General features: G+C 41.9%; 1 protein-coding gene across 4 annotated transcripts in view; it reads left to right on the top strand.

Moving 5' to 3' along the window:
• The window catches only part of LOC143123306 (uncharacterized), an 88,609-nt gene that overhangs the window by 21,802 nt on the left and 42,327 nt on the right, over nucleotides 1-24,480 (top strand). For all 4 annotated transcript variants that reach the window (XM_076284636.1, XM_076284618.1, XM_076284610.1 and 1 more), the window contains one exon: nucleotides 11,700-11,816. In XM_076284636.1, coding sequence (XP_076140751.1) covers nucleotides 11,700-11,816 — 117 coding nt within the window. The remainder of the gene's footprint in view (nucleotides 1-11,699; nucleotides 11,817-24,480) is intronic.

Here is a 24,480-nt window from a genome sequence, read left to right as displayed (position 1 = left end):
CCAGCAGATGGCAGTGTTGTTAATAATATTAATATAGCCTAAATCATGCTTCTCCCGACAGTGCGCTCTAATAGGCTACTTGCGCTGACAACTAGCCTTAATAAAGTTCATGTTCACAGTGTAGCCTAATGCGAAATTCATTCAAATTAATGCAAATTATTTTATGTTGACTTCAGCTGACATTGACACCCACAGATGTGTAAGGAGATATTGCTTTTTGTGAACAAAATATAAGCGCCTATAAGAAGTCATAAAACTTTTTGCCTCAGTCTCCTAGAAGATGTATTCTATTAAAATGCACATGAGTTTATGAGTTAAGAATGAGTTTTCATTCTTATTAATATTGCGGGGTAGGCCATTTTGTCTTTGTGGAGGCCTGCGCTCTCGAGTGGCCTTCTAGTTAGCATATTAAAATGAGTGTGAATGAGGGAAGAGAGAGAGTGTAATGCTCATGCAAGTGCGCTTAATTTCACATTAATTGGGATATACAAAGAAAAGTTGCTGCGTACGCACAGTTTCATACATCTATTTTTTTTGTGTGTGCACTACTTTCTAGATTTTTGCCACGCAAGTCTTTGTACATTAGGCCCTTGTTCAATCTCAATATATATAAGAGTGGAAAGATTATGCTTCAATGTATTGAAATGAACTACCACTGGATTTTTTTCATCATTTAACCGTATGTCACTTCTGTGCTCCGCAATGCATGTTTTTAAACAGCGCTGTGTTTTTCCAATATATGCAAGTCCACAAGGGCATTTGATCATATAGATGACATTTTTAGTGTTAGTGTTAGCATGTTATGACGCATTTTATCTGTAGAGTTTCCCCGGTATTTGGATGGTTAAACAATTTACATTTATATGTACGAAACAAAAAAAAATCTAAAAAATCGAGGTTGTATGCACGTCCATAGTGGCATATTTGCACGCATAACACTGTTAAACTGCCTGCGAGATCCAAACTGTTTGGAGAGACGGAGCTCCGTCTGTAAGATATATGACAGAATCTTACAAGTCAGATAACTTCATTTTTCAAGATAATTGATTGGTCAGTTGGCGGTAGTTTTGCAAGATTTGAGCTATAACTTAGCACATAACCTGCTCCCGACCAGAAGTGCATTTCCCATACAACTATGGTTAGCTTTTTACTAACGTGGTACGATGCATCGTTCAACTAACCAACATGTAAGTTGCGACTGTTTCCCAAAACCGTTGTACTTACATAGTACTTTGTGAGTTTGAACCATGTTGATTTCAACCAACATAGTTTGGACTACAATGGTTGCAGATGTTTTCGGAGAATGTCGGACTATGTCGGTTAGAGCCGAACACATGAAGTCATGTAAAAGTAATGAAATTTGACATTGCACGAGTTTATTATGATTTATTCAGCCTACACGTTTCCTAGGCACAGGAGTTATGATATCATTATTATTATTATTATTATTATTATTATTATTATTATTATTATTATTATTATTATTATAACAATAGGCAGTAATTTCAATAGGCTATGTATGTTTTTATTATTATTATTAGTAGGCTATTAATAAAAATAATAATAGGCATAATAATGATAATTTTAATAATAACGTCACATGCTATTGAACACTAATTAATCAGTGAAGCATAAATCGTCAACCGAGGAAATGTGAACAAATAAGTTGCACATTTAATGAAACACACCAAATACATATAAATACTGGCCAATACTTACATTTGTTGAAGCGCGACAGGGTGGCGTGAAAGGATAGACATCTGCATTTTGGATCTTGCAGTCGTAGGTTCGGCCTGGATAATGTTAATTTCACAATGGTATTGGAGTCTTGGATAGGCTATTCAATCATTAAATATTCCTATGATCGATTAGAACCTGTAGTCCTAGTATAACTATGATTGGAGACCATATGCTTAGCCTACCTTATGGGCCCACAGTAGAGCCTAGTTCTGTGGTCCAGTGATATGTTCTTTTTCCATCTTCCAACACGATACCATAGTTGTCTATAAGCTACGCAAATTGAACAGAGGTCACACACTGTTTCAATGAATAAGGCTAATAAACTAACACTGATAATGAATACCTCTTTACTTGATTGCATTGTTGCTCGATGAGATCGGCTCTTGACTGAACATGGTTCACTGATATTCACTGGAATTTGTGATGGGTTGAAGTCACGTTGTCCCTCCTGCTTTCATGTGTTATTTGTCTCAAAATGCACAGGGACATTATCAATGGCATAGGCTAAATGTATATTATGTTCTAATAAAATTGGCATGGTTAGATTAGATTCAACTTTATTGTCATTGTGCAGAGCACAAGTACAAAGACAACCAAATACAGTTTCCGTCTAACCAGAAGTGCCAAAAAGGCAGAAAAGTGCAATGTGACATATAAAGTATAGACAGGTGGTGCATAGACAGGACAAGAAATATAATGCAGTGTAGACAGTTAGTAAACAGTTGGTTTGCAGAAGGTGGCTTAGAGTAATATAAATGAAATATAAATATGTGCAGTGTCTTAGCAATTACCTTATACAGTAAGAGCAGAATAAATATGTCATATGAATGTTGAACAACATGTTGTCAATGTGTAAGTGCTTTACCTCTCACTCTGTGCTAAAAGCACTGTATAAATGAATACTTTACTTTATGATTGCCCTTCATTTCAATGGAGTTCTTTCATGCCTATATGCAGCATTTTTCCAATGTTGCCCTTGTTATGTGTTTTCATTGTGACATTGAAAAACTGAATACTGCTACCACACACAAGTATGTCATATTATTTTAAATGAACAGATACAATGTTTTTTACCATAACTTTTCAACTGTGCCTATGGAGAGGTCTCTCTTTCTGGAGTGCGTCAAGTTCTTCAGGGAAACATGACGCCTGGGCTTGCTGCAGGAGCAAGGCTTCAGCTGCTGTTGTGGAGGATTTATTGGACTGTGTCGATGCCTGCTCAGTGGCGGCGATAAGGTCACTCCAACTTTGATGCTGGGAGGCATCTGGCAGTGCACTGACAGTAGCAGAGACATTCAGGCACAGAGCAGCTTTCTTCAATTCAGTGCTGTCTGCTGGTGGTGATGAGTGGGCAACATCAGGTGCAACAGGCCAGCAATTGTCAGGCTTCTGCAGGAAGAGCGGCCCCCGTCGTCCAGCAGTTGGGTTGAGCCAAGTCACACAGTTTCGGGTCAGGGCATTTGCTGGGTTGTTTGGCCTGTCAATGTACCTCCAGTCATCAGAGTCTGTGAGTTCCTGGATCTCTGCGATCCGGGTGCCGATAAAAAAACCTTGTAGTGGCATGACTCAGATTTCAACCAAGTCAGCACTGTGGTGGAATCGCTCCAAAGGATGGTTCGGGCCAAGGGTAAGGTACGTTCACACCTCAAGGTAGTGGCTAACTGTGCCCCTAATAAGGCAGCACTCAATTCGAGTCGGGGCATTGACAACTGTCTCTTTGGTGACACTCGGGAGCGGACCATGATGAAGGCCACATTAATGTGATTTTGGTCGTCATGGACACGTAAGTAAGCCACAGCGCCGTAGGCCCGTTCTGCAGCATCACAGAAGACATGAAGCTCTCGGTACACATCCGACTGGTCGGCACAAGGGGGCACATAACAGCGAAGCAGTCTGATGCTTGGGAGGACAGACCGTTCACTTTCCCACTTCAGCCACTGATCAGCCAGTTCGGATGGAGTGATGGGGTCATCCCAGCCTTGTTTGGTTTTCCACAAATCCTGTACCAGCACTTTCGCCCGGGTGGTATAAGGTAAGATGTATCCTAATGGGTCATACTGACTGGCAAGAGTGCGGTAGATGAGGCGGAGTGTGGGAATCTTGATGGGCGTCACCCGGTGCTTGTATCCCAGGCTATCAGGAAGGCAGCTCCAACGCAAGCCTAAGGTGGATTCTTGGGGATCAACGCCCGCTTGTGAGAGCCACAAGTCAGTGCTCATAGATCTTGCCTCAGGGGGGAGGTGTTCAACCACCCTGGAGTCATTACTCGCCCACTGGCAGATTTCGAATCTTCCTTTGGACAGTGTGGCCCGGAGTCTGTCCAGCAGGGTTTTGGCAGCGGCTGATGTGTCGAAGATTTGCAAGCAATTATCTACATAGAAAGCTCTGAGGACAGAATGCAACACTTCAGGGTCACTCTCCAGGTGCTCCTTTGCATGACGCTGCAGGGCGTAAATGGCGCAACAAGGGCTACAAGTTGTGCCAAAAGGTAACACTTGCCACTCATAGGTCTTTGGGCGAGTTGCCTGAGCTATAGCCCGCCAGATAAACCTGAGTAGTGGTCTGTCAGCAGGGAGTAGATGTACTTGGTGAAACATAGACTTTATGTCACCACTGATGGCCTCACTAATCCCAGCCCATACCAGAGCAGTATGGACAGCATGGGTCCCCCATAAGGTCCAATGCGGACAGGCTCTTTGGGCACCAACAAGTGGGAATGATCTGAGCCTATTAGGATTAATGGCCGAGCATGGACAAAGTCTGGTAAGGGTAAGCCTCTCAAGTGGGAATACTCCCTCTGCAGGTCAGAGGCACAACAAGAATGCTCAGCCAAATTGAGGACCGGGGCAGTAAAGGCATTGGCTATGGATAACCTAATCTTCTTCTGGCTCACAGGGGAGATATGACAGGAGATGGTCTCACCACTCATGGGAATTACCTCATGCCGCACAGTTCTGAGATTTAGGATCTCTTCTGGGCCTTTAAGCTGTAGCTGGGACGCTGCTGAAGTCAGAATGATCATTCTCTCTGAGCCATCATCGAGTATGGCATAAGTTTGCAACCTCTGCCGGCCATTGATCAGGAGACTGGAACTACCTTCAACATCACACGAGGAGATCGGTTTGGCTGATCGATGTACAGTGCGTCTTCGGCACAAGGTGCACGGATGAGCACATTGAGAATGCCTGCCGTAGCAGAGTTCCCAGGGCTTTTTGAGCTGGTGGAGAGTTGATGTGCGATGCCATGCAGGATGGTGAGATGCAGCTCTTTGCAGGTGTTGCAAGGCTTTTTGAGGGTGCATTTATCTGGCTTATGGCAGCGGGCACATCTGTAGCAACGATCATTCTTCTCTATCCATGTTCTCAATTCTGATGGGCTGAACTCCTTCACTTTTGGACAGGTTCCCAGGAAGTGGTTATTGTTGTTACAGTATGGACAGAAAGGTTGGAACTTGGGTTTACCAAAGATGGTCATCCTCTTTCCGCGGCCCTGTTGGACACTAGGCTGGCTTTCCACGGTGGCTGTATTGCTCAGGTACATAGTGGTAGGTGTCCCCTTTCTCCCCTGGATCTTTTGGACTGCTTCTCGTCTCTCCATTGAAGTAGGGACTGAGACTTGTTGGGCAATACTCTTGGGGTGGGCTTTCACCTGGAGCCAGGCAGAGAAGTCTTCCAAGGTGTATGTTTTGTTCTTTGCCATCTTTCAGGATGCCACGATTCAAACAGTGCTCAACGAAACTGTCCCGGTAGTGAAGGGGGAGCTTGGTAAGTAGTCTATCGACATGAGAGCCACACCACAACTCACTTCCACCTGCACCGTCCACTGATCGCAGCATGCCGATCAATGAATGTACAGAAAGAGCAAAGTCCTGGAATGCATTGCTATCTCCTAATCTGACAGGTGGTGAATGGAGGATGCTGGCTATTTCACTTTGTACCAACTGCCGTGGCTGGCCATACTTTGCCTTAAGGGCAGCAAGAGCAGATGTGTAGGGAGTTGAGGCGTGCATATAAGACTTTGCTAGCTTGTACGCACTGGGCAGCCTCAAGTGGTCCATGAGGACCTGGAACTTGTATTGTTCAGAGAGGTGAGCGTGGATATCTAACAGGTTCTCCAACGCCATATTAAGCAGAACAAAGTCACTCTCCTTTCCACTCTCAAAATAAGGCAGTCTTGGCTTTGGGATGCCAAAAGCAGTGGCCACTAACAGCTCCATGATGCTAGCTCCCTCTGACGCCCTTTCAACGGGCTTAAGCAAGGAAAGAGGTGCTGGTTTCTCAGGGACTGGATCTGAGGGTCTTTGACTCTTGGCAGGACGAGGTCCGGTCCGCACTAAATGGTGGAACGAAGGAGGTGAGGGAGTGGCGGCCTGCTCTGGACTAGATGTCTGAACTACTGGGTGGATCCCTTGAACTGGATAGCGAGTCCCAGACTTACTCAAAGTATTGACAGGCTGACTTCGAGCCAGAGGTAAGGATTGGAACAAAGTAGTGGTTGGCTGATTCACTGGAACAGGATTGAAGGCAGATGTTTGAGGACCAGCAGAGGGAGCACGCTGCACTGAGAACAGATCGACAGGTTCACCTGCATCTAAAACTCTTGAGCTCATGGAAAGAGGGGCCAACCCTTGAGGGGGGTTATAAACACTAGACTGAGCAGGTGGAGCAGGTGGTTGTTCAGTAGTCACTTCTCCGGTGAACGAGGTTATTAGCCGAGCCTCTTCCAATTCTCGCTGAACTCTACGCAGCCGTCGCTGTAGCGTCATGGATCGGGTCAACCTCTCTCGTTCCTTCAACGCTGCTTGTGCTTGCCTGTCTAGTTCTTGAGCCCGGTCATCTAAGGCCTGTTCCTCCTGGATCTGACTTTGGATCTCGTGCAGTTCTCCAAGTTTCCTCCTCTCCTCAATCATGGCTGCCTGTAGAGGGGTGAGCTCCATCTGGTGGCTCTTACGAGAGCTTCGGGAACTTCCACTGGCATAAGTGTAAGTATAAGAGGAGGCCTTCTTTGACTTAGGTAATGACTCACGCTTATCCCTCTTGCCTCTAGATCTGTCGAGTCTCACCTCTCCCTGTGAGGGTGGAGCTGGTTGTGGAGCTGGTTGCTCCTCCGCTGCTTCGGGTTGGACATATTTGTGGGTGATTTCTTCTTCTTCCTCCACTTCTCTCTCCATGGCTGCAGTCTCCTCTTCCTTCTCTACATCGCCATCCTCCACTGCTGTCTCCTCCTCCTCTTAAGGGTGTTGATCGGGGTGTCCCAGGGTATCTGCCTGCGCAGCAGCAGTCGTGATGGGAAATGGTTCGGCTGCTTGGCTGTGATGAGGGAGGCTCTTGGGCTTACTGGAGAGTTTCCCATCAGGAGCCGGGAAGCCATAGCGGTCCGGTTGGCGCCTCTCTCGCTTAGACTTGGTGGTCTCTAATGCACTCTGGGACTTGATTGAAGGAGTGTTTCTATCCGTTGCACTTCCCTCTGGTAACTCCAAACCATTGCCTGCCATGGTATCACTCACTCAGTCCTCCGGCTCGAAGGACCATTGAAGGAACTGTAGGGGGCGATGTGGGTCGAGGAGAGTGAGTGTGTGGTGAGCAGGCAGAGCCCCGGTTAGAAGGCTCACTGGTATGGAGTGATTGACACAGAGATGGCAGGGTTTCGGTGCAACACAAGCAGTTTATTTTGATTTCCCATTTAGTTCTTTGTTCTTCACTGGGTTTTGTATGTGTGTGGTTAACTCAAAAGACGCACACGACACAGGACACACTGGAGTGCAGGGTTGATGAACAAATAAATGAATGCAGGGCGAGCAAACAATTTATCTAGTCTGAGCCCCTGCTCTGGAGCTACGGGTTTCCCAGTAGGTGAACTGGGCGTGGTTTGGTGACAGCCATAGAATCCTACAATTTCTTTGCAGCACTTTCTCCAAGGACTTTGTGCCGGTTTAAATTAAATGTACATTACAGAATAAGAAACAATATATTAATAATAAACATATATATATAAACATATATATAAGGGAGTCTTTTCAACTATACTCTCTCACATACACCACTATACTCTCTCACATATACTACTATACTCTCTCGCATACACCACTATACTCTCTCACATTTACTTCTATATACTACTATACTCTCTCGCATACACCACTATACTCTCTCACATTCACTACTATACTCTCTTGCATTCACTATACCTTCTCGTATACACTACTTAACTCTCTTGCATACACTACTAAACTCTCCCGCATACACTATTATACTCTCTCGCATACACTACTAAACTCTCTCGCATACACTACTATACTCTCTCGCATACACTAGTATACTCTCTCACATACACTACTATACTCTCTCACATACACTACTATAGTCTCTCACATATACGACTATACTCTCTCACATACACTACTATATTCTCTCACATATACTACTAAACTCTCTCACATACACTACTATACTCTTTCACATACACTACTATACTCTATACTCTCTCACATACACGACTATACCCTCTCATACATACATGTAAAATGACTATAATAGTGAGTGTGCATGAGTATAGTTGTGTATGTGCAAGATTATGATAGTGTGTGTAAGACCAAGTATGAATTAAGGCCTAGACGGCCCCTCATACTTCAGAGGGTGGGTTACAGTTTTCAATAGCTTACAGTTTTCAATAGCTACAGAATGGACTTAGTTTGGTATGTTTTAGGAATCATTAGCCTACATGCTGTTGGCTACTTCAGCAGGTTTTGTTTATTTGGAGCTCCTTAAAATAGGCCAATTGTTTTTCATAAGGGTTATAGGTTTTCAGAACAGACAAGTCACATACAAATCACTGGGGTAGGTAAGAGCTAGCACACCCCAAATATACAATCAGATACGGTGAAATTTGTATACTGTAGGCCCTGACGGTTAAAATTAAGAAAGAGTATCGGACAGATCATGTAATGTGCAGTAGCCTATAAGGATAAATTGCGCTGATTTGAAGTGACCTATAATAACTATCAGTGTGCCGCAGCTCTCCCTGCAGCTGGTGCAGCGCTTCACTTTTTTTACACTGCAATATGTATGAAGTGCGTCCAAATTCACCCATTTTTCTCTGTTGAACTCCTCGAGAAGTACTAATCACACATGTGTCACATGAAAGAGCCTTTTCTCCTCTTTTAAACAGTGCTAGCCACTTGGTGTGATAAACGGTTCACAATATTTAATAATTATTCTCTGCGCCCATCTCCACATCCATTCCTCTCGGTGGAATATGTCACACACTCGCAACACATGACAAACCATATATCAGAGTAAACAGCAGACCTCCCGAACACAAAGGTGTAATTCATTCCCGTGTATAGTTAGCCATTCCAGACTAATCCGGTTTTGAAATAAATTGTAACAAAATTCAACATGGTCTTTAGGCTTAAAAGCATTTCTTTAAAACGGAGCTATATATCGCGATATATATATATATATATATATATATATATATATATATATATATATATATGTAGGCTACACAGCAGTTACTGTAGATCAAGTTAGACAGCTCCAGAACTCATGCCAATGATTGTCTTAAAGGAACACGCCACCCAATGTCAGTAGTAATATATGTTCTTACCTTAACTTTCACGAGTTGAGTCATACTTCTCCCGTGTCGGTACGTGCACTCAAACACTCTGGTGCGCGGCTGGACTGTGTTAGCATGTTGCTATGCTAGCGGGCTTTGCCGTAACTAGCCGTAGAAGTAATCAAAAACATCCACGTTTTCTCGACTTAAATACAGTTGCACGAATAGTTGATAGAAATGTCTACGGCCATGCAACATGAAACGTGGCGATTTTCCAAGCGAATAAACAGGAGAACTACAATGTGTGGCACAATAGCACTTGGGATTAGTATTGTTAACACCTAATTGTAGATCCTATCCACCACAGAGTTTAGAATCCATGCTGGATCGACCCTCAGCCTCTCCCTCCCCTCTGAGCGAGAGAGAGGCACACACACTAGAGATGCGCTGATGGGCTATTATTTCAACCATAACTGCATAGCAAAACTTATCATCCATCAGCCATCCATCAGCACCAAAGTTTTTTGACCAATTTTCAAAACCGCACCCGCCCACCATCCGCTGGTTGTTTTAATGTAGGCTATATGGGTGATGCAGCGCTGCTGACGTGAGGCTAGAAAGCCCTTGCCTGTTCTAGAAAGACTGATCCAATGCAGCAAATATATTAAAAGGCTAAAGTCGTACATTGGCTATGTTGTAGCCTATCCCTAGAATATCAGCAGCAAGCAGTCTCTGTCTCGCAAAACAGTCTCCAAATAAAACGCACATCGGCCTGTTGCCTATTCTGCCAGCTTGTGACAATATATCGTCCAAAATGCTTGATTGCATTGCATTCTCCACATTTTTAGCTAAATTTTCATGTACCACATCAGCATTTTTGTTCAGTGAATCTTTTGTAAATTGCTTTACAATAGCGTCGGGCCCTTGTCAGCAGCCTTCGGCTTGCCTCTTGCCACTATTCACTCCTTGTCTTCCGATGTCATTTCTGAGTCATCTACAGATGTTTACACACATTCCCATATGAATGCTGTTCTGTTGACTAATCATGATATCACATTTTATACCTTATCTATAGTGGCTGGTGAAAGAGTTGAGTGGCTTTTTTTTCAATGGTGCTTCTAAGAGGCCCTGCCTCTCTAGGATGCTCTTTTTCATACCCAATCATACGTATGACACATACTCACACAGTAGACATATGTACGCATGCATGCACATGCTCAAACACACATACGCAGGCAAACACACAAGCACGCACACACACACACACATAGACATAAACGTGTACACGCACACATGCACACAATTCAAGAATTTCTCAGAATTACAAACAGGCAAGATGGGGGTGGGGTTGTATAAAATGAATTTTACATGTGAAATCTATGAACTAATCATGTTTTGGTACTTGTTGTCTAGCAGATACCAGTGAGAATTGAGTGTGGATGATGCAATTTAGTGAGACAGTTCGAATCATATAGGCCTTTCAGCGTGATCTATTTTTGTGGAAAAAATGTGCTGGACTGGGCGGCGGTCATATTTTGTACCGCTCTGCGGTACATCTAGTTACTTACCACAGGTCGAGAGGTGTAGCTGTAACTACACAACTTTACAATAGTGGATGCAAACGTTCGTTGCTACAATGGTTTTGGGAAACACTAACGTAGCTTAACGTAGCAACATACTGTAGCGACCGGCTGTCAATCAGGGAGTGCCCGCGCTATGCATAACCCCGGGCACACTCATGGTTGGCAGCCTGGTGAGAGGGGGGCGGGACCCCCGGGGAATATAGGCTACTGTTCTGGAAAGTTCTGCCTTTTTCGGTTCTGGGCCTGACACGGTCCGCTGTGTGTTACATGCTGCATTGTGTGCTTTATACAATAAACCAGTTCATGAACTCTGGTTCTTGGTGAAACGCTACAATACCTTGCTAACCCACTAATCAAGATTCGTAGTATAGCCTGCACACTCTAAACCTGAGTGAGTATTTGTTTTGTGTGTGTGTGTGTATCAGAATAGAATAGAACCTTTTGTTCAGCCAAATAAGATTTGTAAGTAAATGTAACTCAAATAATCAGAAATACATGGTAAAGATGAAAAAAGTTATCTTAACATATTTTGTAATGTAATTTTCCCGCTGGCAATTCTTTTGTGCAATACTGGGCATGCTCTACAATATCACTGCCAAACTCAGGGCCGTTTTGTTTTATATTTCATTAGTAAAATGAATGCAAAATCAAACAAATTGTTTATAATATAATAGTTGTTTGTAATAATTGAATTATATGTGCGTGTTTCTGCTTTCTCTCTCTTTTTCTTTCTGTGGGAACCCTGCTTTGACGCTAAAATGAAGTTTATATTCAGTCTTTTTTTTGTAAAAAGCCTGTGTCCGTCTTTCCTTTTACCAGATCACAGACAAACAGATCCCCATCTCCAGTGCCCAGCTGTGTGTCCATGAAGAGTGATGTGTCCATGCATAATCCTCTGGAATTCAGCAGTGGACCCGCAGTACACTCTAAACCTGAGTGAGTATTTGTTTTGTGTGTGTGTGTGTGTGTGTGCAGGGGTTAAAGTGGGGGGGAACAGGCAGGAACGCAATTCTGCCACCTCAGATAAATAAAATAATAAATTCTTTCATACCAACGATATAGCACAATTATATTGTTAAAATAAATGGTGAGTTAATTTTTGCCTTACAGAGGTGACAAAGAAGCTAGCAATTCTTGTCCAAAAAGTGTTGCTATACCACAATACTCAATATGTTCCAGCAGTGAGTCCTTTTTCCCCGTTGCATGACACTGGATTTTAGGGTTCCCCCACCTGCCAAATCCCACTTTTTTTTTATTATTTCCCATAATTATCCCACATAATTATCAGATTATGAGATTATCCCACATATTATCGTACTTATGAGATTTATAGTCATAATTATGAGATTTAAAGTCGTAATTACAACTTTAAATCTCAAAATTACGACTTTATTTCTAATAATTAATGCAATAATAACTGTACTGGGCCAGTTCTGGCCCAGATCTGTCTCTGATCCGTAATTCCAACCTGTTCCGGTATTGGCCCGTTGGAAGAAATGACCCTGTGGCAGGTCCGTTTAGTGGATCTGTGCCAAATGCTAATGAAGATCTGGACCAAATCTGGCCCAAATATATTTTGCTGTCTGGGTCTGCATGGGGTACAACTGAAGTCAGAGTTGGTCCATTCAGTCAATAGTTCCACATTCAGGGTGCTCCATTATTAGATTAACATCAGACAGCGCTGTAAAATGTGTGGGAATTTCTCGCACTATGATGGCTAGAGTTGTGGGACTTTTATTATTATGCTCAATACTAAGTAATAATTTATTCGCAATACCGCGCTGAAATTGTTCTGCTGCCAGCTTGTGCCAATATATCATCCAAAATGCTTGATTGCATTGCATTCTCCACGTTTTTAGCTAAATTTTCATGTACCACATCAGCATTTTTGTTCAGTGATTAATTTGAATAGACAGAGTAAATTTGAATAGACTTTTGACGAGTGACGATGCACTTTTGAATGTCATGATAGGGCCCCTAGTGTTTATGACTGGTCGACATAACAGACGCTAATCAGAAGACTGCAGTGGGCGGTTGGGGATGTATGCCTTGATTATTGAATTAAAATAACTAGGAGCAGATCCAGTCAGTGTCCTATAGGAACAAAGTGAGAGATTTAAATTTCATTCTGGCTACTTAAGGGAGCCAATGGAGAGTAACTAGGAGAGGAGTTACATGTGTCCTCTTTGGCTGATTGAAGACCAGGGGCCTCATGTACAAAGACTTGCGTGGAATTCATACTAAAACATTGCAGTGCAAACCTGAAAAGTAGCTTAAGCACAAAAAAATCCTGATGTATGAAAATGTGCATACGCAGCATTCCACGCAGCTTTTCTTTGAAATTAAATTCTCACATGCACGAGCATTACACTCCACCCTCTCTCCTCCCTCAATCACACTCATTTTAATATGCTAACTAGAAGGACATTCGAGAGCGCAGACCTCCGCGAAGACAAAATGGCCAATCCTGCAATATTTATCACAATGAAAACTCATTTGTGGATCCATTCATACTCAAACCTGTTCCAAAGTTTAATCATTGAAATCATAAAATTAATAAAAAAAGTTTATTTCTAGCGAATGTGAGGTAGAAGTGCTTATCTGACGAAATGGCAACAATCTTAGGTCTTTATCATCTGTAATCAGTGTTGTGAGTAATTCATTAAAAAAGTAATATAATTACAGTAATGCATTGCTTTTTGCTGTAATGCAGTAATGTAAGGCATTACCAATACAATTTCAGTAATGTTTTACTCGGTACAATTCTCAGTAACTGAAGTTTCTTTGCTTTTTCATCCAAAATTGAGAAATGCTCAATTGGCACCAGAGAAGATTATCCAAGAATTAAAAAAGTCATCTATGCTGGTCCTGGAATTTAATTGCCTTGTTTAGATGACTGTAGAAAGGGAATTTGAGTTGTCTCTGCCATTCATGCAACAGATCTAACATGGTTAGGCTATACTTCTCATTCAAGCAGTGAGAATAACTAAAATGTTGCTTTTACAGACAAAGATCATAGCCATTATTCTCAAACTATTTGCATTAAGTCTACACCACTGTAAGTGGAAGGAAAGGCAACCAGCAATGATAAGAACCATTAAAGTCAACATACAATTTCACTATGGCTATATTTGACTATATTAAGTTGTGAGTGACCTTTGGTCTTTGGGGCCTACATTGTCCCATGAGCCATAACTGCAACCATTATATTGTTCTTTTGTTAGCCTTAAGGCTAGCTCAGTCATTATGCCGTGTAATGAGCTGCATTGAACACATGAAGATCTATTGAGAACACCAAATCCATATTTCCTGTTATTTTGGTAAAGGTAATGTAAACGTAGTGTAATGCCTTACAATTCAAAGACAGAAATATTGTAATGTAACAAATTACTTTGAGATGACAGTAACAAGTAATAAATAATGCATTACACTTTTGAAGTAACTTGCCCAACACTGTCTGTAATTAATAACAAAAAACAGTAGTAGGAGACCGTGGCAGAATTATTGGTCTGCAAGTAGGTGACAGGGTTCGCATTATTGGGTTTGAATGCATTTGGACCATTACAACATAACTGCATTTATTAAAAAATCATTAGGCTATATCAATCGTGTCCAAGTACCACACATCGTGCACCCGAATGGAATAAACTAAGTTGATCCAGACCACCTCGCCACAACATTACGATTTCTGGATCATATCCCTATATTTCCACACAAGTGTGACAATAATATGAATGCTAGAGGAAAGTCAAAGTAGCCATGCAGTCAATCACACAAAGGGAAATAGCTTATATTCGCGCTTATTAGTCAGCCTATCTATTCACATGCATGATCCTGTCTCATATGTATATCTTTTAAAATGAAAACTATCGGAGATATGAAGGGAAAACACTCAGCAAATGTTAAGGCATGGGCAAATGTGTGAAGCCGACCCCATTTATCACAGGTTTTGTGGAAAGCTCTTCAAAATCTGAAATGTTAAGCCAGTCATCAACAATCGTGTAACCAAATATCGGCGCTGTGTAGGCTATAGGTTTCACATTCCCTTTTAATTCTTATCCTCTGATAAGTCTACAGTTGTCATTATACATAGGTTGTTGCATAACTTAGTAGAATTTGCCCATGTTGCATGTCCATATAGAAACATACAGTATAGGCCTACTTTCGAAGAGTTATAATTTTTAATAAACCACGTTTCACAATATATGCCTACTGTGCAAATAAAGGCCTAGACTTGCGATCACCTAATGTTGTTGCGCTGCATTGCCTCTAAGTGTCGCCAACTGACGATACACATTGGAAATGAGCGTACGCCAGACATGAAGTTTGGAGGACCGCACATTTTCACGTTCAAGTCAGTCTTCGTACATCCGGACGTGAGCGTGAGAAGTGGCGTACACAGCATTTTTGTGCGTACGCAAGCTTTGTACATGAGGCCCCAGGCGTACTCCAACATTCTGAATCAGCTGTAATGATCTTATTACACAAGCGGGTAAGCCAACTAATAGTGAATTACAATAGTCCAGCTTGGAGATGACAGATAGATAGATAGATCCAATTCAAGAACTGGACCATGGTTTAAACAAGAAGTTGTCTGGAGTCTTGTGTCAGATAAGGTCTGATCTTACTAATGTTGTAAAGCATAAACTGACATGATTTTGCAATAGAAGCTACATGCTCAGAGAAGTTAATTAGGTCATCCATTACAACACCCAAGTTACGTGCCGATCTAGTTGGGGTCAGTGAAGTTGAGGAGTTGGGGAATAGCTGTTTTAGCTGAAAACACCAAAACAATTTAGACAAGATATCCTTAGCCTAGTTAAAACTTCTCACTGGTGCTCTTTCCTATCATTCAAATTCCAGCCATGCAGAACAATGAAAGAGTGTGCATGTTTGAGGAGTGCTGAAGAGTGCTATGGAGATTGCATTATTTGCAAAACAATTTAGACAAGATATCCTTTATAGTGCAACAAAAGGAAACATTCTCCAGTGCATCATTACTGCATATGATGCTGAAAGGGAAGTGGACCTAGGACAAATCCTCAGCTATGAAATGATTAATGTCCCTGTACTGTAGCTATTGCAGATAGTGATGGTTATTTGTGAAGTGGAAATAAGTCTATCCTCACTCAAGTGCTGTCTATGTGGAATGTCGTAGTGATCACTGCAAAAACTGCTCATTCAACACTGGTAATAGATGCTCAAGATCTAGTTATGTCTTTAGGACACCCATCTGACTGCAGCACATTTAAGAAGTATGCAGGAAAGTTTGTAAGAAACTTTTGAATTGTTGGTATTTGTTATGTGGTAGCAAATGATGTTAACTATCAAAGAAATAGACCTAGGAATGCACACAGATCTTGCAACATACTTATTAAATTACACTGGGAGCAAAGAGGACTATCATCACTTTTTTTCCTTTGCAACTGTCAAACAAATCTCATAAACACGGGAAGGCCTAGGGTAGCCTACATCAGATGGCCTAAAGATTAGGCTCTTCTGCATAGCATTAAGTGATTTGCATGCAGTAATTTAAACACTGACCTTGATCTAGCCTACTTTGGCTATTTAAAGGTAATTTATTGCCAAAACACCACACAATATAAATGAGCTATAACAAACAATAAAGGACTTAATCACACACAAACTATTATTTTACTGGCTACAAAAATAATAATTATGTAGGAAGTTTATAAGTTTAAAACCCAGAATTGACCAAAAGTGCACCAAATTCAACACAAATGACTCAATACACTTGGAGGAGGCATGTGTCTTTTCTTTTCCAGATATTTTAGGATTTTGATATCGTTTCAGTATCGAATATCAAAATATTTATGGCAGGTATTGTATCGAAGTCATAATTTTGGTATTGTGACAAGACCCGACCCGGCCCGTGGCTTTTAAAGCCCGGACCCGATGTGACACATCAACATGAATTATCTGCCCGAACCCGGTCCGCGGCCCGACGTAAAACATAGGCTACGTTTTCACTGTTAAACCCTGACTTTATTTAGGTGAAGATTTAACACATTAGCGTGACAATTTACTTAAAAAAACCATATGTAAGATTGTGGCCAAAACTGGTACTGCAATCACTTTCAAATTACTGTAGAGAGGTGTATCCCCTCCCCCTCCCCCCAGACTCGAGGTTGCCAACCCGGATGCCGAAACACTACTGACTTTGTGATTAGTAAATAGGTGGAGGGTGGCGCATCAGGCCAAAAGACAACATGACATGACAAAACACAACATCAACATCAGTTGTGGGCTGCAACTTCACTTTTTAAATGACAATATTCTGGCCGGACTACTGTTGTCAGTGATATAAGTATTTGAAATTAACATGATTTCTTAATGTCTAGTGACATATCAGGGCCATTTTATGATTAATTGAAATACATTTCTTACATATGGTTCCTTTAAAACGGTGATTTTCTCCTCTTCTGGCATATCGTGACGGAAGTACCATGCCAACTTTGGATGCAATTATTTTAGCGATACTTTTTGCAATACCCTCGATATACATATCGTTGGAAAGCTTAGTTTATGGTCGTTCATATGAGAACTGATAACTTAACTATATGATAACTTAATTTTTGTCAATTTTACCAAAGCGACTGGTTTCGCCTTGCAGGGTCACATATTTCATCAACACCTGAGCATTGCACATAACTTGTAGAATTTCCATCAGAATCCAGCACCACTCCAAACACCTTCCAGACCTCTGATTTTCTCACTCCTGTAGTAGCAACGGTGAATTCACCTGCGGCAAGTTTAGCCTACTTTTCACCAACTCCATCTTCTTCTCCAGGCTAAAGGCGTGCACGCAGCGGCAGGTCTGTCCCTGCCCCTCTCCATGATGCATGTTGCACGCAGCAGCAGACTTTCTTTACGGTAAATAGCTGCGATGATTAATAAAAAAAAATGTTTTTCACTAAGCAGAAAAGATTAAGCCCGAGGTCCGACCCGACTTAAATCATTTGCTTATATTTTCGACCCGAACCTGCGGGTCCCGTCGGGTTTGTCGGGCCGACCCGACCTGTTGAGAACTCTAGCCAGAGCAACTCTGTTTTCTAGATGTCGAGGATCGGCTCTACCACCAATAAGTGATGCTGCTCAATGGCACTTTATCAACTTCTAGTATGGAGGCAAGCACACATACCCAATCCAGTGTTACTAGAAGTAGAGGTCTGCACTCCCACGCTAGACCCGCGGGTCCCGACGCAAAAGAGTGCGGCGCGGGACAACTTTTGAAAGCTCTTTGCGGGAGCGGATGGGATGAGAGTAGGCCTGTCAAACTCGATTCCTTTTAAGGATCCGGGTTATTCTGAGTCACTCACTAAACTGATCCGGGTTGAATGAGTCACTTGAGTCACTTGAGTCAGTATTGCTAAATCGCAAAGAAATTCAGTCCTACGTTCAAGCAGTGCAGTGGGGTGCTTCATTTCGTTAAGTGCCTTCTCATGTTGGATGTGGATCCTCCATGATTTGAAACCAGGTTTTTGCAGTACTTGCATTTAGCCTTTAGAGTTTTGCTCTTCTGGTCAAAGTGCATCCACACATTGTTCATCTTTTTGGTGCTCATGTTCAGAAACGTTGATCTTATTGACAGAGAGGGTAGCCTATATTATAATAATTAATTATTTGTTGTTGTTTTGTTAACAATAGAAAAGTTTGCCTAGGTCTAATGCTACTCTGCTACACAATGTTTATTACCACTACTATATACTAATAGTAGGCTACTAGGAATCTATTCTAATAAGTATTATAGGCTGCTAATACTAGGCAACTAATATTATTATTAATCATAGCTATACTGTTAGGTAGTCTAATATAATATAATATAATATAATATAATATAATATAATATAATATAATATAAAATAGCCTAATATAATAGCATCAAAACCTCCACCCACTCACGGGAAAGAAAGCAGTTTGAGCCAGACTGTTTATTTATTGTCTTAACCTAGCCTAAGCAATTGACTTTCAATGTAGACATAGAAACAGGAACGTAGAAATGCCCTGCAGTGAATAAATTATTATTATTGTTATTATTATTATTACTACTACTACTATTATTCTCATTAGGCCTATTATTATTATCACCTTGACACGAGTAGAAATTAGGCTACTCGCTCCTCTAAAGATCCACTCATGACAACGTAGCCGGCTGATTCGGCTGACTCGCACTCATAACAACGTAACGTAACCGGCCCGCCCCGCTGATCCGACTGACTCAGGTAGGCTAGCCTACTCAAGCAACTCCATACAGAGCTTGCAATGTTTCGGACTGTCTTCGCGACCTAATTGCATTTTAAAGTAGGCTATGCGTGCAGAACATATGTTATTTCAGAAGTGAAAGCACATGGCTTTTGTTGTGGATTTGCTTTTCACCTTGACAGAGTTAGCCTACTCGCTCCCCTAAAGATCCACTCATGACAATGTAGCCGGCTGATTCGGCTGACTCGCACTCATAACAACGTAACGTAACCGGCCCGCCCCGCTGATCCGACTGACTCAGGTAGGCTAGCCTACTCAAGCAACTCCATACAGAGCTTGCAATGTTTCTATGAAGGTATATTGGGTGCAAAAGTGGCGAGCACATTTAACTGCAGATTTTGCATGTGCACACTAAAGTCGTAAATGTGTAACAGTAAAGTTGAAGTTGTACATATTTTTTTATATCTTGTTAACACAAAATAGGGGCTACGGGTTCACAAATCCTTTTTACAGGTACACAAATCCTTTTTACAGGTACACAAATCCTATCCTGTGAGTCACAACTTTCAAGAGTCACGCACTCGACACTTTTGCTCCAATCCTTGCAGCGCAGTAGGTGCGAAACACATTTGCACATCCGTGTTTCATAATCTGAGAACATGCACAACATTCGTGCATTTGTAAACCCAAATGTGAACTAATGCATCCGAAGTTGTGCATCTGTGAAATAATTTCTCATTAATAAAATTCTACAGATCGCTTTGATTTTCTTGCACGACTACAAGTCAATTGATACAAGTGCTCGAATCTGCTTCTACGAGTGACGATACTTTTGCTCCTGGCTAGGTGATATAATAGGAGCAAAACGATTTGTATGTGTGCACGTCGAGCGAATCGATCGAGAAAACAAGGCGGCCGGATCTGGATCGCGCTCAGACTACCATTGCCTGCTTATAAGGTAAGTAACATGATAATAATATGAAGAAAGTTATCTTGTTTGTTGGTTTACATTATCATGACAGCTATGTTTAGCTTAGTTTACCTGCTTGCTAAATCCTCCAGTGCCAGATCAAGCTAGCTATCGCTAGATAAATAACTAGTTTAGAAGTACAGAAATATAACACTGCCCGTCCAAAATCGTTAGGACACACAATCTGACACAATCGTTCTGCAATTTTCGAACAGCTGACTTGTATCTTGCACGAAGACTATTGGATAGTGCAAGGCAAGTTAGCAATTGTTTGCTGTGCAGACATTATGAATAATAAGGTCGTAGAACTTAACACCGCACACCGCAACATTTTTTTCCTCTCTTTGTGCAAAGAAAAACTATAAATCGTGTGTCCTTCATTGATAAGGAAACATGCTGAGGTTACTTACTTTATGAGCAGGCAATGGTAGTCTGAGCGTGATCCAGGATCCAGATCCGGCCGCCTTGTTTTCTCGATCGATTGCTCGACGTGCACACATACAAATCTTTTTGCACCTATTATATCACCTAGCTAGGAGCAAAAGTCACTCGTCACTCGTAGAAGCAGATTCGAGCACTTGTATCAATTGACTTGTAGTCGTGCAAGAAAATCAAAGCGATCTGTAGAATTTTATTAATGAGAAATTATTTCACAGATGCACAACTTCGGATGCATTAGTTCACATTTGGGTTTACAAATGCACGAATGTTGTGTATGTTCTCAGATTATGAAACACGGATGTGCAAATGTGTTTCGCACCTACTGCGCTGCAACGATTGGAGCAAAAGTGTCGAGTGCGTGACTCTTGAAAGTTGTGACTCACAGGATAGGATTTGTGTACCTGTAAAAAGGATTTGTGAACCCGTAGCCCCTATTTTGTGTTAACAAGATATAAAAAAATATGTACAACTTCAACTTTACTGTTACACATTTACGACTTTAGTGTGCACATGCAAAATCTGCAGTTAAATGTGCTCGCCACTTTTGCACCCAATATACCTTCACATGTTTCGGACTGTCTTTGCAACCTAATTGCATTTTAAAGTAGGCTATGCGTGCAGAACATATGTTATTTCAACATAACGTAACCGGCCCGCCCCGCTGATCCGACTGACTCAGGTAGGCTAGCCTACTCAAGCAACTCCATACAGAGCTTGCAATGTTTCGGACTGTCTTTGCGACCTAAGTAGGCTATGCGTGCAGAACATATGTTTTTTTCAGAAGTTAAAGCATGGCTTTTGTTGTGGATTTGTTTTTCACCTTGACGAGGAGTTACTCACTGCTCTAAAGATCCACTCATGACAACGTAGCCGGCTGATTCGGCTGACTCGCACTCATAACAACGTAACCGGCCTGCCAGGCTGATTCAACTGACCCGGGTAGATACTCAAGCAGCTCCATGAGCGTGCAGTTCGGACTGTCTGCACGACCTAATTGCATTTTAATATGCTACATCTATACACCAAATCTAAGTATGTCTAGGCTACATGCAGAACATTGAATGTTATTTCAGAAGTGAAAGAAATGGCTTTTGTTGTGGAATTGCTTTTCACCTCGAGGAGGAGCTACTCGCTCTCGCAGATCCACTCATGACAACGTAGCCGGCTGATTCGACTGACTCGTACTCAACGTAGCCTAACCGGCCGGCTGATCCGACTAACCCGGATTGCTACTCAGCCGCTCCAATCTAAGTCCCATGGTCTGTGAGTCTGCAATGTTTCCGGCTCTGCGGGAAGTTAACCAGTTATCTCGGACTGCCTGCTCACTCAGTCGCTTCAGTTGATTTGTGGAGTTGTGGTTGCCTACGAAATTGTTACATTTTTGGCAGCTACGATGGCTAGGGCTAGGAGGTTTTGTAGTAGGACTCAACTGATCCGAGTTAATGACACTAGAGACTCGCGACTCATGGGTTAATTTAAAGATACAGGTGAAAGATCCGAGTGAATCACAACTCAAACAGGCTTAGATGAGAGAGGTGCGTTCGCGGGTGCGGGACAAACCGATGATTCACTGCACTCCCGCAAATTAAATATGTGCGTAAAATTAAATATGGAAATGATTAAAGTACTGTTCATAACTATAGTTCAGCTGGATGTTCTGTTAGGCAGCATTAAAAACGGGGTTTAAGCATAACTGATGGATAGCAGGCCTATAGTCTATATTGCCGTTTACGTGGGTTCAATTTGTTCCTGCTGCTCATTGTCAAAACTCAAAAATCGAAAGCATGACAGAGGAAGAGGGCACCAGACTAGGCCTTCAGTTGTTAGCCTACATTCAGAACCAAGAAACTGACATCTGGAGTCTTTCTCAGGTGTTTGTGCTCCTTTCGTGAGACAGAAAGAAAAACTGAATAGGCTATCCCTCCTGCATGCGGGCTTTAGCGGGCGGGAGCGGGACATCATGCTGGGGATGGGGTGGATCAAGAGATAGGCTACCATTTCAATGGGTTGCCTCAGTTTGTTTTAGCACTAATGATTGCAGAGATATTCAAACAGTTTAATACCATGGGATTTCGTGTTTTGACGTTTGTGCTGACCTTTCTTTGGAAAGAAGTTTATTAGCATATGTTTTCCCTCATTTTGATCTCTCTCTTTTTCCTGTTGTGGCCTTTGTTTTTGGTAACCTGACTTGGCTTTCTTGGAGAAAGACATTGCACCAGCAGCACAACAATTTGTGGTTACCTTATGAATCGTGCAGGCGGACAACAATAGGCTACTTTGTGGAAAAGCCTTTGTTTGTAATGACAGCTTCAAGACAATTCTTGTATGACAAAACTTATTAGTCACAGTATCAGCTGTGATTTTGGCCCATTGTTCTAAACAGATTTCAGGGGTCCCTCTTGTGAATCCTGATCTTTAGTTACTTCCAGAACTGTTTAATTGGATTTAATTGAATTTAAGTCTTTCTGGAGATTTCTCCGAGTGGTCCTTGGCTCTTGGACTACTCTTTTGACTATCCTTCTGACTCCCTGGTCAGAAATCTTGCGAGGAGATCCTGTGCATGGTCAGTTGATAATGCAGTGTTGTTCCTTCCATGTTTTGCAACAATAGCGGTACTGATCCACTAGCACGACATGACATGCGCATCGGGTCGCGCTGCCTCCCCTTGTTCAGTCATTTAAAATGTCAGTTAGCAGCTCATATTCAGTTCGTTTTAACGTACCTTAAGTGTTTTTCCACAAATGGACCATCATTTTAGGCATGTACTTAACAGTATTCAACACATTAATAGCCTATACAAACTATGTAAGCCATTTTGAAATCTTTTTTTATTTAAACTACTCAATGCAATCTCAAATCCTCATCAGAAACACCAACAGTCAATATTCATCCAAATCCTAGTTTTGTTTGTTTTATGGACTACTAGGTGGTCGTGGAAGAGATCGTTAAAACATTAATTTGTCTTGTAAGCGAAACCGAAGTTTCACAGGCACCATTGTGGTAGAACAAAGGACCTAGAACCTCGTGCTTTCATTGGATAGTCACGTGGCATTCAACGGATTAATTTGCATAAAGATGGGCATCGGCCAGCTTTTTGACGAGCGTAATTTTTTCAAATGCAGCGCTGCCTTCCCGGAATGCTTTGCGGGCGCGTTAAAGTCACTTGACGTCACCCATGGGAATAGAGTGAAATGCGACACGACAACATGTAGTGTAGTGCTAGTGGATCAGCACCATAAGGTTGCAAAGGTCTTGGGAGAGCTTTTTGCTTTTACCCATCATGAAGTGTTTCTTGTGTGACACCTTGGTAATGAAAAACTTTTTTATAGCCCATCTATATGTAGGCTACTAACCAAGCTTATATTAATTTGCACAGATAGAAGGGATAATTCCTCTCTAACTACTTACAGATTCCAGCTTGTTCCTTCCCTTTCCTTGCTTTAGTGCTTTTTCTTAGTGTGTTCAATACTTTTTCCCTGTGTCATTCCACTTCATTACACATGACTCTACTTATGGACTTATTTGGATTTTTTATGTGTGGATTACAGTACCTGAGTTAATACTAATGTCTGGTGAAAATGTTGTGCCCCCCCTTATTCCACTTTTCAAGGGCCCTCTCCTCCATTGGGGCCCTAGTACTTCCCACTTTTCCCCCCAGTCCGATGCCCTTGAATCTGTTGAACCTTCTGCTCGTTTCCAAATATAAAAAAAACTGCTAAGTTGTTTGATACAAAGATCTACCTCTTCCGATTCTACAGGAATCTACACCTTAAGACATGGTACAAGCAGAATGCCACCACTTCTGCGAGCTTCACAGACACAGGTCAGACAGACTCTTTTTCCAGTAGATGGCAGTTTAAGCCTAAATCTACTTTCTGCCCATTGGTTCAATATGCTGCTTTGAACCAGTCATCTCAGGAAATGAAAGCCTCACTGAATCAGTATCTAAGTACATTGACTTTTTCA

This window comes from Alosa pseudoharengus, unplaced genomic scaffold, assembly GCF_046254945.1.
Source record: "Alosa pseudoharengus isolate Yale_2024_CS ecotype anadromous, Long Island Sound unplaced genomic scaffold, YU_APseudo_1.1 YU_APseudo_1.1_scf_1, whole genome shotgun sequence".
NCBI classification, from domain to species: Eukaryota; Metazoa; Chordata; class Actinopteri; order Clupeiformes; family Clupeidae; genus Alosa; species Alosa pseudoharengus.
Note: the sequence above shows the minus strand (reverse complement) of the source record. Positions and strands in the feature narration are given on the sequence as shown.